Source organism: Cottoperca gobio, chromosome 17 (genome assembly GCF_900634415.1).
Source record: "Cottoperca gobio chromosome 17, fCotGob3.1, whole genome shotgun sequence".
Lineage (NCBI taxonomy): Eukaryota > Metazoa > Chordata > Actinopteri > Perciformes > Bovichtidae > Cottoperca > Cottoperca gobio.
Window position 1 is genome coordinate 18,657,902 of NC_041371.1, and position 17,540 is coordinate 18,675,441.

Sequence of the window (17,540 nt, forward strand, 5' to 3'; positions counted from 1 at the left end):
CAGCGAACAGGAATAATGTGATTATACAAATAGTAGGTTTAAAGTTTTTATGATAACCTTAACTCTAGATGTTTGAACAAAGGGTCTGTCATGTCTTCATTTGAATTTACACACACAGTAGTTTCTTCCTTTGTGTTTACTCCCTACTGACTCACAGATGATCTTTCATTGGTTACTTGTTGGTTGTTGAAGGTAAAGCTCGAGTGGGTGGAGGAGGAGGAGGAGGAGGAGGAGGAGGAGGAGGATTCAGGAGTGGAGCAATTCACTCCAGTCGGAGCGCATGAACTCACAGAGTCAGCAAGGAGACGCAAACCAACCTGCGGAGGATTATTGCGACTTTCTCAAGTCTTTTACCCGTATATTTCCTTTAATATCTACAATCTATCATTTTTTAAAACACATTAAATACTGTAAAGGATATGTTGGTGGCAGTTTCAAACAGCATGTTCATCTTTTTATCCTGCATGTTGCTGGAACCCGTAAGTAGGCTTCATATTAAACACATTGCCTTTTCTTATGACTAGGACTTCACTTTTCTGTTCTTATTACTATGCGTCAGTTGCTCACCTACTTTGACAATGTTTGACTACGTAGATATGTCATGTAGAGCGTTGCAGTCAAGTTGATGCGCTCGTAAACCAGTTTTGCTTGATTCATTCACCGGTGAACACGTGAGGAGGGAAGCTGAGGAGAGAAGCATTTAATTAGTAATGTTGATGGATGTACCAAGTAGGGCTGCACCCTCGTTTTGGTTTCAGTCCATTTTGTTATGCTTTGAATGCTGAATGAGCATGAAAAAAGTGTTAGTCGACTACGAATGTTTTTAGTCGATGACAGCCCTCGTACCAAGGACATATTTGGTTTTAGTATAGTAAGGTTTTCATCATCATTGATTTTAAAGAATAAATAGCCTATTATTTCAACTTCAGCTGGGGTTTTTAAAATCAAGAATGACTTCCTCTCCCATCATCACCTGACTCCAGGTTCAGCCTTTGCGTTGTGTGTCAATCCCCTGAAGCAAAACCTGCAGCTTTTTAAAATCCATTTTGAACCAAAGCAAAAGAGCGTGCCAGATTGCAATAGTTTTACAGTGACGCATGTATTTTTATGTCATCAATGATCTTTTTTTCGTGACTTTAAGTGATGGTGTATCCCCAGGAGAAGTCACAAGGTCTGCCTTGGTACTCTCCAGCGTCCTTACTCACAACTGTCTCCTGCAGAGAAGAATGTATGATTCATGCTTGAACTCAGTTGGAGGTCAGAGCCCTTAGAATAGATTTTACATCTGCATTTGAACACACTCGCAGACTGTTACAGTGCCTCAGAAATGAAGTACAGGAAAAGATGGGTTTGTTATTGCTGGCGGGGAAGGTAAAAATGATGATCATGATCATGATTATGGAGTGTAGGAAGTTTTCTACTGATAGTTCAACATGCACTGCTTGAGGCAGCGCTGATCCATCACTGATAACATATTCTCATATCATAATCCAGAGGATTACTGTTGGTGAAGTCGTGCAGGGTACCCTAAGGAGCGAGATGAATCATATGTTAGAACGGGGAGTCACCTTGTGTATGTGTGTGTGTGTGTGTGTGTGTGTGTGTGTGTGTGTGTGTGTGTGTGTGTGTGTGTGTGTGTGGAGGGGGGGGGGGGGGTAATATGGAGTAATATGGTTAACAATAGCCATATAGTACCATTCTGATTAATGCCCAAAGAGAGGAGACGCATCCTCCTAAGTGGCAGCAATACATCTTGTGGTCCTGCAGAAGGTGTGCATATTCTCTCGGTGGTGATCCCTCATGGATTCAGATTCATGTTGAACTGACTGACTCCCCGTTTTCCAAACATGTGTACATGCAAATCTGAGGAATACGATGGTTGAATTACAGTCTAAAGATTGATTTTGTGTCTGCCATTTGCGTTGGGTGGGGAGATTGATGGTCGCCCCGGGCTGCTCATCTCAGGAAGACTCAGGGAGACAATAAGATGTGTTTGCATTGACATGTTAAGGGAGAACATGCAGCATTACTCGTGCAGGCTTCACTAATAGACAAATGATCTGCGACTAACACTTTCAAATGTCACCGTGGCATAAAAGAGATGTACAGAAAACATGTGTCAAATGTTCTCTTTGCAGGTGATTTCAATGCAAAGTCAGATGTGTGACATGATGGGGGAGATAGACAAAGAGAAGGACATGTGTGAGGCCCAGATTGAGAACAAAACAACAGGTATGTAGTTCGACTTTATTGTCTTTCCTGAACTTATTCTGTTTTATCCTAATTTGCTTAGAAGTGACACAACCAGCTCTAAAGACAAAAGCTGTTCAAACCTCTCCTTGGCTTTTCATTACACCTTGCATGGCGGAACATTGTTTTACACCTAATGCCAGCCTCTTGTCTTATGTGCCCAGCTTCAGTTCTAAAGTATACTTTCCAATTGATCACATTTAACCCTACACTGTTATTAAATGTTATTATTAAATGTTATTATGTGTAATGTTAATGTTAGTTTTTTGCAAAGAAAACACTTTGTGAAATAGGGATATAGTTTTGTTGTTGTTAAACGCAGCCCCCATTTACTTCCATTCATTAAGACTTTTCTCCATTTTTGGATTCTCCGTTCACCGTGAATTCTTCAAGAATTGAATGTAACACACGACGAGTAATGCAGATACAAATGATCTTTTTGTGGGTGAAGTATTCCTTTAAGGAAAGATGCAACATTGAGTGCACAGTAATGACATTTGCTTAGCTGATTTGTTGTTTCAATTTATTCTTGATGAAGCTGGAATTACACGCTGCTAAGTGTGGTGTTGGATCCTCACAGCACGCAGCACATAATTATGTTCTGCAGGGAGACGATCGTGCTTCATTGAGCCTCTATTACCTCCGTGTGTAACCGACACCTCATTGATCCTAACAGCTTGTATCAAGAGACTTTGTTTATTTTCACACAGTGAAAAAGTCATTAAACACTCATGATCTTTTTTAATTTAGATATCATTTTGCTCCTTATAAATTCCATCAAATGTAAATGCTGCCAAATCCTCAGGGTGATGGTGAGCAGATGTGGCTGTAAAGGTGCCGTGACCTAAATCTGCCTCCTGAGACAAAAAACATTGAATTTAAATAACAGTGTGTAACGAAGGACATGGAACTGTTTTATTAGTCATGGTGGTGGCGTGTTAACTCAGGTCATCCGCTGTTATGGACCCGGGGCTGTAAACACAGCTGACTTGAGCCAACACATTTTGGCTGCCATGGGAACTCCAGTGCTCCACCTTCAGCTGAAGCAGGCTGCTGTATGTCACTGCAGTCATCTGCCAACAGCTTATATTGCTCAAAACACAGTCAAGTTGTTATCTTGTGGTCTTTCCATGTTTGACAATTACATGCATCGCTCTCTCTCTCTCTCTCTCTCTCTCTCTCTCTCTCTCTCTCTCTCTCTCTCTCTCTCTCTCTCTCTCTCTCTCTCTCTCTCTCTCTCTCTCTCTCAGGTTGCAGGGGGATGTGGGACAAGATCACCTGCTGGCCCAGTGCCAGTGTTGGAGAGGTGGTCACCATCCCTTGCCCCAAATATCTGTTCTACTTCTCCAGGGACTTCTCCACACGTAAGAATGAGAGGAATGAAATGGGGAGGGAAGGCAAGCAAGTGACTATATAGACATACATAATTACACATATGCAATATAGAAAAACGAATTAAAGTAGATGGACAGCGAGCCAGGTTACCTAGTAATTGAAATGAAAAACTGAAAGAATAAAATGCAAATAAAAGAATGATAAATGTGTTAATAATAAAATAAACTAATGAGAAAACTGTTCAATAGCTTCTTAAATGTATCCAATATTCTTTCAGCCAGATTGGTTAAAGCAGCTGTAATCAATATTTTTATACTGACAAAGGATCAAATGATTATGTGTAACGTGAAAAGGGGTCGGTCATAGTGACAAACCCACAGAGTGGGTTTAGTGCAGTTCCCTCTCAGTTCTGTGGAACGTTATAGCGTCTTTAAGCTCATTACGGCCCACAACTTTGCTGTTTTGGTCTCACACTCCCATTAGGTCGTTTCCAGCCGCAGGAAATTAGTGGAATGATATGATATCTCCCTAAACACGTCAAGTACAAGTCTTGAAACATAATCTTCTTTGAAATTGACAAATTAGGATTACCTCACCTTAACTGTGAAAAATGATATGGGCTAGGTATCAGTACACATAACTTGTTATCTGTCCTGACACCCCATCTCATACATCACAAATAACACTTAAAACTGAAAACACATGACACAGCTGAGTCAAAAGAGACAAACAACTTCCCTTCCCGGCACCATCAAACGCATCAAAGACACATTTTGTTTATCTGTTATCCTTTAGTATATAAGAAGCCTCACAGGGATATACTAGTAGTAGTAATTATGTATAAGGGAAACCACTCTCTTGAGGATTTATTTGCTGAATTGCTGTGCGTTTGTACAGAGATTCCCGTATATCTCCATTTGTCATTAATTACCACACCAAGTCTCCTCAGTGTAATTACTGTAAGAGTTGATGGAGTTGTTTATTTGTATTCAGCTGGCAGAGAGACCTCAATTTCAACTTGCTGTCTTGATAAATCCTCTTTTATTGGAGTTGAAGCAGCTTGAAATTAGCTTGTAAAAACACTCCTACTGCTCTTTGAAAAGCTGTACTTAGTTATTCAGCTCTATGGAGCTTTTTTAGCCATTTTAGCCTTTTTAGCATATTGTTTCGGTTTTCTCACCCACAAACTTTCCCTTTGTTTCAAGACACGGCTGGCAGCTCTGATAAACCAAGTGTAGGCCTATGCTACGTGCCTAGTACCGAACGGCAAAAAGGCAAAGTTAGTGACTAGTTACTGTATAGTTACTGTATCACAGTAGCATTTTAGCACAGTTTAATGTTTAGCAGCTAATAGCCAGATACAGTATGTGTTGTAAATAGTTGATGGGGACCAAAACAGAGCTAAAAGGAAAACAAAGTTTGGACTCACATTGACCAGGTGGCCAGAAAAATGTATACTAACGTTGCTTTGTGTTAGCTGCATGCATAAATATACAATTGTTTGTTCACACAACATGTTCACTTATACAACTATAAAACATACATTATGTTAGGGGGAGACTTAGGGGGAATATGCAAATGAGGCAATCTCTTAATAAATATAATTCTTAATCTTAAATTAATTGCATTATGGATGTTTTACCACGAGTCAGACACTAGAGGACATGTTATGGAAGTAAAATAGCCCAAACTCTCAAAATTGTAGAGCTCAGTGCATCGCCTTAAATGTTGCGAGTTGCATTTCCTTCAAGTGCCTAAAAAATCAATTAAGAAGCAAACCAACCTCTTCTACATTATATTTAACTTGGTCTGCTGAAAACTCTTAATGTTCTGTCTGTACCTGTCTTTGGTCGTGTGTATGACACCTGAGGACGAACAAATTCATAAATTCCAGCCATAGAGACCTGTGCTGTGCTTTCAACAAGTATAAAGTTACAGACTGTAAGTGATTGCAGTGCTTTTACACACCTGAGTGCATCTGCACACATGCTGAGGGCGTTCCGCCCCTGTAATCTAGCCAGTATTTTCCCTGTGATACATTCACGTCATGTGAGGGACTCAAACCGAGGATTTATCATCAGCATGTGAAGGCTCGGTGCGGAGGAGAGGGTTTTTTTCTGGGAAGTTGATGTGACCCAGATGAGAGATGGTGTGACCTGAGAGAGGAGAGCACTGGAGGGAGAAGAGGTGAATTACCAGGTTTGTGGGGTTGAAGGCAGAAGAGGTATATTTCAGTGACATGCCAAAGGTTCACATAATCTACATGCCCCCTGTGCAGGGACCAGGATGAAGCAAAGGGGCTTTCAAAAAGAGACCTGGAATTATAAGTGGCCTGTGCTGCACTGATGTGCATGATATCAATTATGCAGTAAATCAGCGCAGGTCTCTGCTGGTTATAGCTGCTCCGCTCTCAGGTCCTGTAAGGAGGACTTAATTAAGGGATGATGATGAACGGTCTGGGATTCTGTGCATTGTAAATTACTGGATGAGAACATAGCAGGAACTAAGAAAAACAACTTTGTTTGTGTAGTTGGCCGCTGTGCATTTCACAGTTTAGTCATTTTGTTTTGAAAAGGTTTCAGAACCCTGAAAGGTTAGAGAAACATGATTTATACTTTGAAAGATGGTGTCTTTTTTATAAATGTCGTACAGTGTCAAAAAAAACAAGTACATTTAGCTTATTATCAAATGTATTCACTGACACTCAATTGCGTAAGTTTCAAGTTATTGACACACCCCCAGATATTTTAGCCTCAGACAAAAAAAACAAGCATTACGAAACATGGCGCCACAGAAATTCAGGGTCAAGTCATAAATTTAGCTGAGATTGAGTTTGCCATTCTCATGAACTCTTTACCTAGAAGGTCTAACACAAACACACTGTCATTCATCTCTTTCAATAACAGGGGCGACTCACCCTCTCTGCGAGCTCAGAGTGACGGAGTGCCTGGCTGTCAATTGTTTCATCTACATGACATAATATTCAGCTGAACTGAAGCTAAGCGTTGCTGAACGTTGCTAATATGAATCTTACGCCAGGATATAATTAGGAAGGATAAAGTATTTAACTATACAACATTAACAGAAAAGCCAAGATATAAAAAAAAGCCTCGAAATTAAAACAATGAAGGGGATATTAATTCGTTTGAGCGCTACTCGTTGTCGTGCTGGACACTGAAAATCCTTGCAGTCATGTTTTGGGGGGATGATGAAAGCATTCTTCTAGCAATCCCTCAAACAAGCCAAATCCAGTGGTGGCATGGGCTGAAACAGCAGGGGCTTATCATCTCCTTTGTGTCTTGTCATGTTGTTTGAAGAATCTAAGCCTCCGTCTTCTCTGCAATACGCCACTCAGGTATTTGTGAGCTGACCATATTTTAATGCCAAATACATTCTAAGACTTTGGATTGTTTCCCAACTTGGCCTTGATTTGATCGTGGCTGTGGAGGGGTACAGTTGGGAAATGTGAGGAATGATCTACATTTAGATTTCTACAGCAGCATTCAGTGCAAGGATTCATTTCTCACCATCACACGCACTTTCTTTATTGGTAGGAAAGGAGTCGAGGAAATGCTACAAACACATATTACACAATAAGAGACTGAGATGTCAATCTGTGCTTCTTACTGCCGGTTACAGGATTAGACATGCCTCATGTACATTTTAAGAAGGGTTTTCAATCGAATTATTGGTTAGTGTCGCATATCCACATTGTTGCATTTTCTTACTGTTATTTTGGAAAACTTATGTCTTAATAAAACTCCCAATATAAAGCTCTATATTTTCAAAGCACTTTTAAGGAAGTTAGTTTCCAATGGTAAAATTATTTTTTCATATACATAACAATTTGTTAGAATATTATTGTTAAGGAATTTTAGCCTCTATTGACAGATATATAGGACAGACATGGGACTGGATCTAACAAAAGACCCTTGATCTTAACTACCAGGTCACCCCAAGGTGTCTTTCAATTGGGAGGGAGGGAGTAAGACAAGACGTGAATATACAAATCCATCCACTTAATGAATCCCTTTTTATTTGTTTCTGTATCCATTCATTCAATCTGTACTGCTCTCAGTTATTCTTCTCTACTCTACTAAATTCCAACTTACCGCACAGACTCTCGCATCCTCTAGCCTCAGAGCTGTACTTCAGAAATATACTCTACCCAACTCTACTCCACTGTGCTCTATCTACTCTGCTCTACTCTTCTGAGCTCTTTTCTACTGAGCTCCACTCTACTCAACTCTACTCTACTCTAATGAGCTGTACTCCACTGTACTCTAGCTACTCTGCTCTACTCTTCTGAGCTCAACTCTACTCCACTCTACTGAGCTTTACTCTACTGAGCTCTTCTCTACTGAGCTCTACTCTGCTCAACTCTACTGAGCTCTACTTTACTCTACTCCACTCTACTGAGCTCTTCTCTAGTTAGCTCTTCTCTACTGAGCTATACTCCACTGAGCTTTACTCTACTCTGCTCTACTTTACTCTACTGAGCTCTGTTTTTCTGAGCTGCACAACTACTGTACTGTGTTCCAGTGTGACATACTTCAGTGTGAGTAAATATAGGAGAAGTGTTGCCTTGTGGCTCATATAGCCCTCTTTCCTCTCCCCCAACACACACATACACACAACATTATAATTATGATTACATAAATAATAAATTCTAAATGAAAGTGAATATGTCAGAGCAATGAGTTGTATTCTTGCGAGAGTAATATTAAATATTCCCTCTGTCCCTCTGCTCATTAGGTAATCTGTCAAAGACCTGCACTGAGGATGGCTGGATCCCAATCAGCATGGACTCATACATAGAGGACTGTGGATACAATCCCAACAACACCATAGATGATAATATATCGGTAAGCAACTAGACCAGGGGAGGCGAACCTCTGGCCTCCGGGCCGTATACGGCCCGCGAGACCATTTGATCCGGCCCTTGAGGTAATTCGTAAAACGCACACAAAAATAATTCACTAGCAAAAAAACTTCACTAGCAAAAAAACACTAGACGGCAATATTTTAAACGGCAGGCTAACTGTTTTTCTTGGCCAAGGTCAAGGTCCCTGAACACAACACGAGCGGAACGTGTCATCACGTGGTCACGTCATGTCAAAAAACTTCAATATTAAACGAGACGGTCATTGACATCAGTGAACGCAGCATGGCGAGTGTAAAACAGAGAAAGCTGGATGCGGAATGTCACTTTCCAGGAGAAATGGACGAACGATTATTTCTCTGTGGAAGTAAAAGGCCAGTGTGTCTAGTTTGTGTGGACATACTTGCTGTGATGAAAAGTAATCTTGAGCGTCATTACTGCACGAAACATGACAAACTGCACGAGCTGAAAGGACGAGTGCGTTTGGATAAAGTTAACGCTCTTCGGCGGAGTTTGGCCAACAAGCAGCTCTCCAGAGCGTATCATACAAACATGGACAGATAGAGAGGTAGACAACCACACCAAGAACAGACTGTTCCACCACTGCTGTGCAATTATCACTGCCATTTACAATACTCACTTTTTATAATTTGTGCAATTATCACTGCCATGTGCAACATTCACTTTATTTCTTAGTTTACTGCCTTTTTACTTCATATGTTCTTTTGCTGTGACGAGATACATTTCCCCGTTGTGGGACTAATAAAGGATTGTTGATTTCTGATAAAACAGAAAGATACATGGATAAAAAAGTTGCTTTTTTGCACAAATTCTTTTTGCAGAGGTTATGAGTTCAATAATTAGTATGGCCCTCGAAGGATGTTGTAAAAAAAAAAGGCCCTCGATAGGAAAAAGGTTCCCCACCCCTGAACTAGAGCAACTAGAACTAACCGCTTGTACTTATATTATTTATATGTAATTATCGTGCACTCTGCACTTTACCTCATATGTTCTTTTTCTCTTTTGCTTATTATGTTCTTTGCTGTAAAAATGTCAATTTCCCCGTTGTGGGACAGCTAAAGGATTTCTGATTCTGATTTTAGAGTTCAAAAGTCTTCCAGCCCCATGTGCTAGTGCTGTGGCTTCATGTTAAATGTCAAACTCAGTCCAGATGAACTGTTTTCATTGAGCATAACTGAATGTGTATTTGCAGGGAGAATTCTTCGACGCTATCAAAGTGGGTTACACCATTGGTCACAGCGTGTCCCTCATTTCTCTGACGATCGCCATCATCATACTGTGTCTCTTTCGGTAAGGAAATCTATAAAACGTTACTTAATTACCCTGCGTAAAGACAATCAAACACCTTTTTCCATCATTTAGAGCAATAAAACCCTGCTAATCTCTCATTTCACACTCTACTTTATGCCTTTTAAAGAGGTTTTACAGTGTTTTTCACACAGTAATGTGACTCTGCTCAATTTTGTGGGACAAGACGTTTAAATTTGACATTATCTGCTGTTGCAACATTTCTCAAACAAATCGGTCAACTGCACGCAGCCATAAAGTCAAACCACTTAGACGGACTGCTGTTGTTCATGTTCTCTTTTGACCTTCAGTCCTGGGGTTGCAGAGAAAAGGTGTGTGTGCACATGATAAAGGACTGATCATTGTTAGAAAAGTGGCTGGTGTGTGTGGCTTATAATACACAACACAGTCTGTTGGTTGGGTGTGTTTGCATTTGGAGTGTTTGTGTATTACGGGCTAAACAACATGGGATGTGTTTACTCCTCGAGGTTATAAAATTAAGCAAATGGTTTGGACTCTCGAGCAGTGACACGGGATGCAAACAGCGTTTGCTGTTTATGTTCAGCTGCAGACGCCGTGTTCAGGCAGCTGGTTGATGCTTCAAGTCATCGCACCCATCCTGTTGGGATGACTCGCCTGATGGGTTTACACAATTCACCCCTAATCACTAGCTCACTGGGAAAGCATTTGTTTGAGAACACCCAGGAGAGAGAATTTACATTAGTGACATTTTCTCTGCAGAAAACCTTGATTTGTTCTTGTTTACCTCTGAATGTCAAGGGTGTTTCACATTTGTTTCTTCCTGATAAATATATGCTTCACTGGAAAACTACATCCTACATCCAAGTATGAAACATAGAGATAGCTTTTCTTGACAATTATATGTAGCTTGACATTTGAATAACAGCACAGTAGGAGCACATTATAAGTTCATTTGGTGCAATAAACACACACTTCATCAGTTGACTTTTGGGATAGGTAATGTTAACAGTTCATTTTCCTTTTATTTAAAGCATTAAACTGTTGATTTGTTGTGTTTTGCAGGAAGCTGCACTGCACAAGAAACTACATCCACATGCACCTGTTTGTGTCTTTCATACTGAAAGCTGTGGCTGTTTTCATCAAGGATGTGGTTCTGTATGGCGTCGGGGAGACAGACAATTGCCAGTCATCTGTGAGTAGGCTGTATTTACTCTACTCTCTGTGCTTCTACACACCCTTATGCCTCACCAAAATTAAAATTTTATTAGCAAAGCTGTATATTTTATTGATTTTCTTCCCGGTATTATGAACGGTCGTGCATCATAGATCAAGTTAACTATTCCGTCTGATGTACAAGCAGCCGGCTGTTAGTTTCTGTCCGTACCGGTGGTAAACCTCGTCTATTAATATATCACTCAGACATTACAGACTTTTATGCTTTGTTTCGGAGTTTACTTAACGTCTAAGCGCTCAAGTACTTGTGGGTGTAGCCGTGTTTGTCAAGTCCCTTCCACTCCTGAGACAGTTCCTCATTCATGTGTCAAGCAGGATGTTGTGAGAGTTCCTGTTTGCTGAAGTTCAGCCTGAACTACAGAGAGCTTTATCAATAAATCACATTTAAAGTTTTGATATCTTGTTTTAATCACTTCGTCTGGATGACATGACCATGTAGCAACAATATCAAAACGCGTGTTGAATTAAGATAAGGAGTTAGATAACATACTGGATTACAGTTTCATAGTCAATTTATATTTGATTGATCAAGTCACCAACGTCAGTGGTGTTTTCTCAGGTCTTTGTCTAGCTGAATCCACTGCTTTATTACCAGAGAGGATTAGATCAGCAGACTGTAAATCACCTGCTTTATTATCTCCAAGTGCTGATTGTTAATGGCTGAGTTTAGATATTTCCTCTTCAGGGTGCACAGACTGACATGGTCCAAACACAGCTGCTCGCCCTCTCGAATGCTTCTAAACTCTGCATCAAAAAACTACTTTTGTAGAAAGCAACATAATAAAAGGGAACACCAATTTTACACATCAAGATCAGTTTACTCATTCCTACAAATCCAGCCAAAAACCTTATGTTCTGTGGTCTATTCATTCTTTTTGTATACATGGATAGTCATTTGTTGTTATTTGATTTTTCAGTTTTTAGCTGCCTTTAATAAACACAAATTCTTATAAGTACTAGACACATCAGGACAGAGAGTGCTGAACAATGAGGACATTTTTATATAGCAGAGATTACAATTAAAGACTTGGAAAAATGACATGAAGAAAGTGTTGGTGGATATCATGGATATGAAAGAAACTAAGTTACAATGAGAGTGCAGCCACGCTGGTAAATTTCCATGGAAATTGTATTTTATTTAAACAAATTGGTCATTGCCTTCTTTGTCAAGATCACAAAGGTTTCAGTTTCTACTAGCAAGTGCTTTAGTAAATACTTATTTATCCAACAATATAAACCAGAAGAAAACGTTGGCTTTCTCATGTCTCTAAGGCTTTGGAGGGAGATTTTTATAGTCAGCGAAAATAACCCAGGGGATGTCATCAGGGTTATCTTAGCTCTAGTTCACTCTTCTGTAGGGAAACATGTTACAAACTGGGGCTGTGGAGTTTGAAAGGCATGGGCACCCACAATGGTCAAATGAAAGATGCTATCAATCTGCATTATAGGAAGTGTAAGATCCAATATTTTGGGGGCTTGACGTATATTATTGACTAAAAGTCAGGATATCTCATCCTGCTTCTTCAATTAACCATTAACCATTCTTGTTTTCTTCTCTTTTTTATCTATTTATCTTGAGTCCCAGCTTATGTAGATAATACAAGATTCATTGGTATGCCCCTTTGAAATGAGACTATATGTAACTTTTGAAAGAAGTAACAATTGTCCTCTTACAAATGAAAAGGTCGAGTTCATCAGCAGTAAGCAATGCACTCAGAGGTTTTATCGCTACAGCCTGTATGGTATGACCAGTGTTGTAGATAATGATAGAAAACATTATGCGAAATAAAGCTGTTATTGCTTTAAGAGTCAATTTACTGACTTAAATGTGTTACTGTTATTCTACATTTCATAGTTTACCCTTACCACATGATTGTCTTACATAGTCTTGGTTTAAATGTGTCTTCCCATGGTACTGTCAGGGGTAGATATAAAAAATAACATGCATCTCAAATACACTTTGCCTTGTAGTCATAATTACTATAATCAGCACAACCATAAGGTATCCCCTGTAGATTTGTGTCTAATTACATTATTCTCATATTAATTGGGATATGACTATATGCTCACTGCAGCTTTTAATGAGGGCCTTGCCAAGTCTAACATAATTGTTTTCTTCTAAGAGAGTCATCAATGCTAATTTTAGTGAAACTTACCAAAAACATTCTCTGTGTAGGCTCATCCACTGGCAACTATATTTGTCTTCATCATTTGAATTTTAATGTAATTGCATTTATCGACATTCACTGGTAATGCAATACTAACGTCCTGGTTCTCCTGTAGGTGGGCTGCAAGGCAGTGATGGTGTTCTTCCAGTACGGGGTCATGGCAAGTTACTTCTGGCTGCTGGTGGAGGGCCTGTATCTCCACACTCTGTTAGCCGTTTCCTTCTTCTCTGAGAGAAAGTACTTCTGGATGTACATACTGATTGGTTGGGGTACGTGCCAGCCTCTATACCGTATGTTGATGAATACAGATAACTCACACAAGCTCATTTGCAAGGAGATTTGATCCATCTGTCTGAAGTGGCTGCCAGAAATGGTCAAATGCCTAATGTCTGTTTGTCAGCCACAACATACATGATAATAAGTAAATGAAATTATAAGTGAGGTTTTATACCTGCTGGGCATTTTGGATCTGCATATGAATCAGTCTTACTGCCAGTTTTAGATGAGAGAAGCTACCACTCCGCTCCGCTGTTAAGCGTCCTGCTATGCTTTTGATGCTCTTGATATGAAAACAGTTCATTTAACTAATCCGAGCATCTATGGCAGACGCAATGTGTGAATAAAATGAATTCCTCCCAGAACTGAGACATCAAACAAATTGAGACTTTTGGTATTTTTAATGGATAGCTTTGGCAACAAGGATGCTCGTTTGATGAGAGCTTTCATCTTTGAAATATTTTGGCCCTACATTTTTATCTTTCAAATATTTACTTTGACCTTTTGTAATAAATTCCAATGTTACTTTCCTTTGAAATGTAATTTGAACAACCATTCCCCAAATTTCTGATGTTTTTCTCCCATCACAGCAATAAAGTAATTATAAATAGGCCTGAAATGTTGTGTCTGCCAGCAGGAAAATTGAAACAAGCCTGTGACTTTCCTGCAGATACCCGGAATGAGGCAATATTGGCACAGAGCACATATGAGTCCGGTTAGAAATGATAAGCATACCCAAAATGCAATTTTACTTCAGCCATAAAATCATCCAAAAGATTAACAGTGTGTATGTGATCAAGGCTCACAGTCATATTTGGTGGTGTTGAGTCAGTGTGGTGTTTGAACACAGTGGACATAATTAATTGTTTTTAAGCCTATCTGAGATGTGGAGATCATTTTAATGTTGAAATAACAAATTTTATTTGTTTCTTGTTTGAAGTGGCTCCAACCATCTTTATCTCAGCATGGGTGATTACAAAGGCTTATTTAAATGATCCCGGGTGAGTTAATCATTCACCTTTGCTATTATCTTGTTAAATAACTTTAATTATCACTGCTAAGTAAAGTTACTGATAAGTTATCAGTACAAGTGATTTAAACATATTTATACACTCAAAATATTATAATAATAGCTGGTATCAGTGGAGGTCTGTGGTGAACTATTAATCTCCAACAACACGCAAAGACTAAGAGCTGAGTGTTCTTTATGGCTACACTACTTCACAAAGCCAACACAGCAACTACATAGCCTAGCGTGTTTGTTAAAACCTAGTAAAAACTAGTTCAAACCAGGCTTTTTGAAATGTGCTTTACCATACAACAATTATTACAGTATGCGTAAGTTATGTGTAATTTCCTAAAAGATACGTTGCTCTGGCTTCGTCTCGTCGCTCTAACCTGCCAGACAGCTACAACAAGAGAGCTAAGTTATGTGTTAAGCTAGCTAGTGAGGCACAGCTAGCCTTAGCTAAATTAACCCACTTTTTGAAAAGATTAAAAATGTGTTTTGGTTACCTGACATGGTAGAAATTCAGTATGTTATCCAACATAAATGAGGCAGTAGCGAAACCCAATCATGATGGATAAGATAAGTTGCTAGCCCTGCTCAAATGTAACTAGCCTAGCTTAGCAGAGTAAGTTAGCACCACAGCCTCTGGCTCTACTGAAATCATTTGATTCAATTTGGTTACGCTACTTTAAATCACTTATATAAATCAGAATATTTTAAACTGCAGATTCATTTATTTTAGTAGTTCATTATTTGAAATGGACTAGAGGTTGAAGGAACACGTTTTGTTTGTAGATATTGTGTTTTCCCTGCACCTTTTAAATAGTTTGGCTAACTAGCCTCAAAACTTCAAAAACAAATTCTCATCTTCACTGAGTCTGCTGCTCTCTGTCTTTGTAGTACAGCTCAAGGGTTTGTTCTGTTTTGTAATTTATTCTTTTACTTTGTTTGTATTTACTCTCTTATCTCTTCTGACAGATGCTGGGAGATAATCAACGACAGTCCATGGTGGATCATCAAAACACCTATTTTAGTCACCATACTTGTGAGTCACGATGAGTAACATTTCATATGCAGTTATTGATAATGTAAACACATTAATAAAAAATAAAAATTCCCTTCCGGCAGGTGAACTTTTTCCTCTTCATCTGTATAATTCGAATTTTGCGACAGAAGATGAATTGCCCCAACATCGGAAGAAAGGAATCCAATCAGTACTCGTAGGTCTTCAATGCAGTACATAATCTCTATCACAATCATTTCTTATCAGGTGACATTGAATAAATTAGTTTTCTGCCGTTACAGTATGTTGTAGATGGTGAGCAATCATAGCTCTTTCATAGTGACAAGCCCAGCCTAGAGTTTAGCTTTTGTGGGTTTTCACAAGGTTGAACACAAGCCTTCTCTTCACTTTTTCATTTTTCTACTGTTTTAGGAGACTGGCTAAATCCACTCTGTTGTTGATACCTCTCTTTGGCATAAACTACATCATTTTTGCCTTCATCCCTGACCACATCCACCCAAAAGTGAGGATGGTGTTCGATCTTATTCTGGGGTCATTTCAGGTAATGTCACATAACAACATGCAAGGTGTTAGTTAATAGTGGTCTGTCAACTTTCCAAATGTTAGACAGAAGCAGCACAATTTACTGATAAATTAAGATATTTTATGTACCTAATCCGACTTCTATAGGATTTCCATCTTGTGTTTGAGGTAAAGATTTGTGCCAAAAACATGGCACCAGATTGAAAACAGAAGTTATCTTTTCTGCAAAGTTTCATGAAAACAGCATCATGAAGACAGTTTGTCTGATTAAGCAAGTGAATTGTTTTTTTAGCCGACATGTTTAATTTTGTAATCTTGAAAAATGAGATCGCTGATTTACTGAGTATTAAATTGAATGTGAATGCTGAGAGCCAAGTGCAATGATGGAAACCTAACGATGGAAAGTATTCTTCATTTATAACCATTTTAGCTCAGAATGATATCTCCTGGGAACAATTCCCAGAGGTCTAAATGATGAACCTCCTGTCTGAAGTTGGTCGTAATCCTAACATCATTATTCATTCACAAGCATTTTGAGTGTTTCCCCAGCTGTACTATCACTGGCATTTCTTTTCAACAACAGCTCTTATTGGACCATAAGTTTGATATACTGTTCTCTTCTTCAGGGTTTTGTCGTTGCAGTTTTGTACTGCTTTTTGAACGGAGAGGTAAGTAAATGCAAACAAAATAACAGCTGTTTAAGAACTTTACTGTCCTTTTATGTCACTAAATCACTAAAAGAAAAAAATAAATTCACTCCTGCTCCTGTTTGTCATACCCTCTTAATGCCTCCTGTTCATCCTGTTTGTCTACCTGCTCGTCTCTCCTGCAGGTACAGGCGGAGATTAAGCGTAAGTGGCGCAGATGGATGCTGCAGAGGTTCCTGGGTGCTGACACTAAGTACCAGCAGCCCTCCATAGGCAGCAACGGCAACAACTTCAGCACCCAGATCACCATGTTGACCAAATGCAGCCCTACAACGCGCCGGGCGTCTGAGTGTCAGGAGCACTTCTCCGCCATCTGAAACCTCTGAAAAGGGTGGAAAGGCATCTGACTTCATTTATATATATATTAAAAAAACATTTTCACAGACTGTTGTAATGTAGCTTTGATCAGGAAGGAACTTCATTGATACCGGAGGTTGACCACTAAAACTAGCAGGTATCTGATATTTACATCTGGGCTGATATTTAATCAAACAGATTATTTCTTAATACAAAGTAAAGCTTTGAGTTTACATGATGAAGCAACCAAAACTGGCTACTGACAAGTTGTTGAAAATCAATTCTCAGAATAAGTCTTTAATAATGAACACAATACTGAATACTGCAGGGAGAAAGATCTCCATGGCCACTATGTAAATTAAAGGGAAATGAAATGGAGGTCTTGGCCAGTGTTTTCCATCTGATGTTAAGCAATCGTTGGACAGGGCCAGAGACGAGCTGTGTCCTATAAGAAGCAAGATGTTTATTAAAAGGGTGTGTTACACAAGAGGACTCCAAGCACTTAACCTAATGGCCCATGTTGCTCAGGGGACCAATGGTAAGAACA

The 17,540-nt window shown here is 39.3% G+C and overlaps 1 protein-coding gene across 1 annotated transcript; it reads left to right on the forward strand.

Annotated features, from left to right (window-relative positions):
* The first annotated feature begins 289 nt into the window (after nt 1–289).
* LOC115022557 (vasoactive intestinal polypeptide receptor-like) lies at nt 290–17,013 on the forward strand. Its single transcript, XM_029453585.1, has 13 exons — nt 290–479; nt 2,139–2,232; nt 3,501–3,614; nt 8,341–8,450; nt 9,681–9,778; nt 10,820–10,949; nt 13,274–13,427; nt 14,375–14,435; nt 15,422–15,488; nt 15,572–15,663; nt 15,879–16,008; nt 16,616–16,657; nt 16,822–17,013. Exons 1-13 carry the CDS (start codon nt 420–422, stop codon nt 17,011–17,013), a joined length of 1,344 nt encoding a protein of 447 aa, XP_029309445.1. The 5' UTR covers nt 290–419.
* The last annotated feature ends 527 nt before the right edge of the window (nt 17,014–17,540 follow it).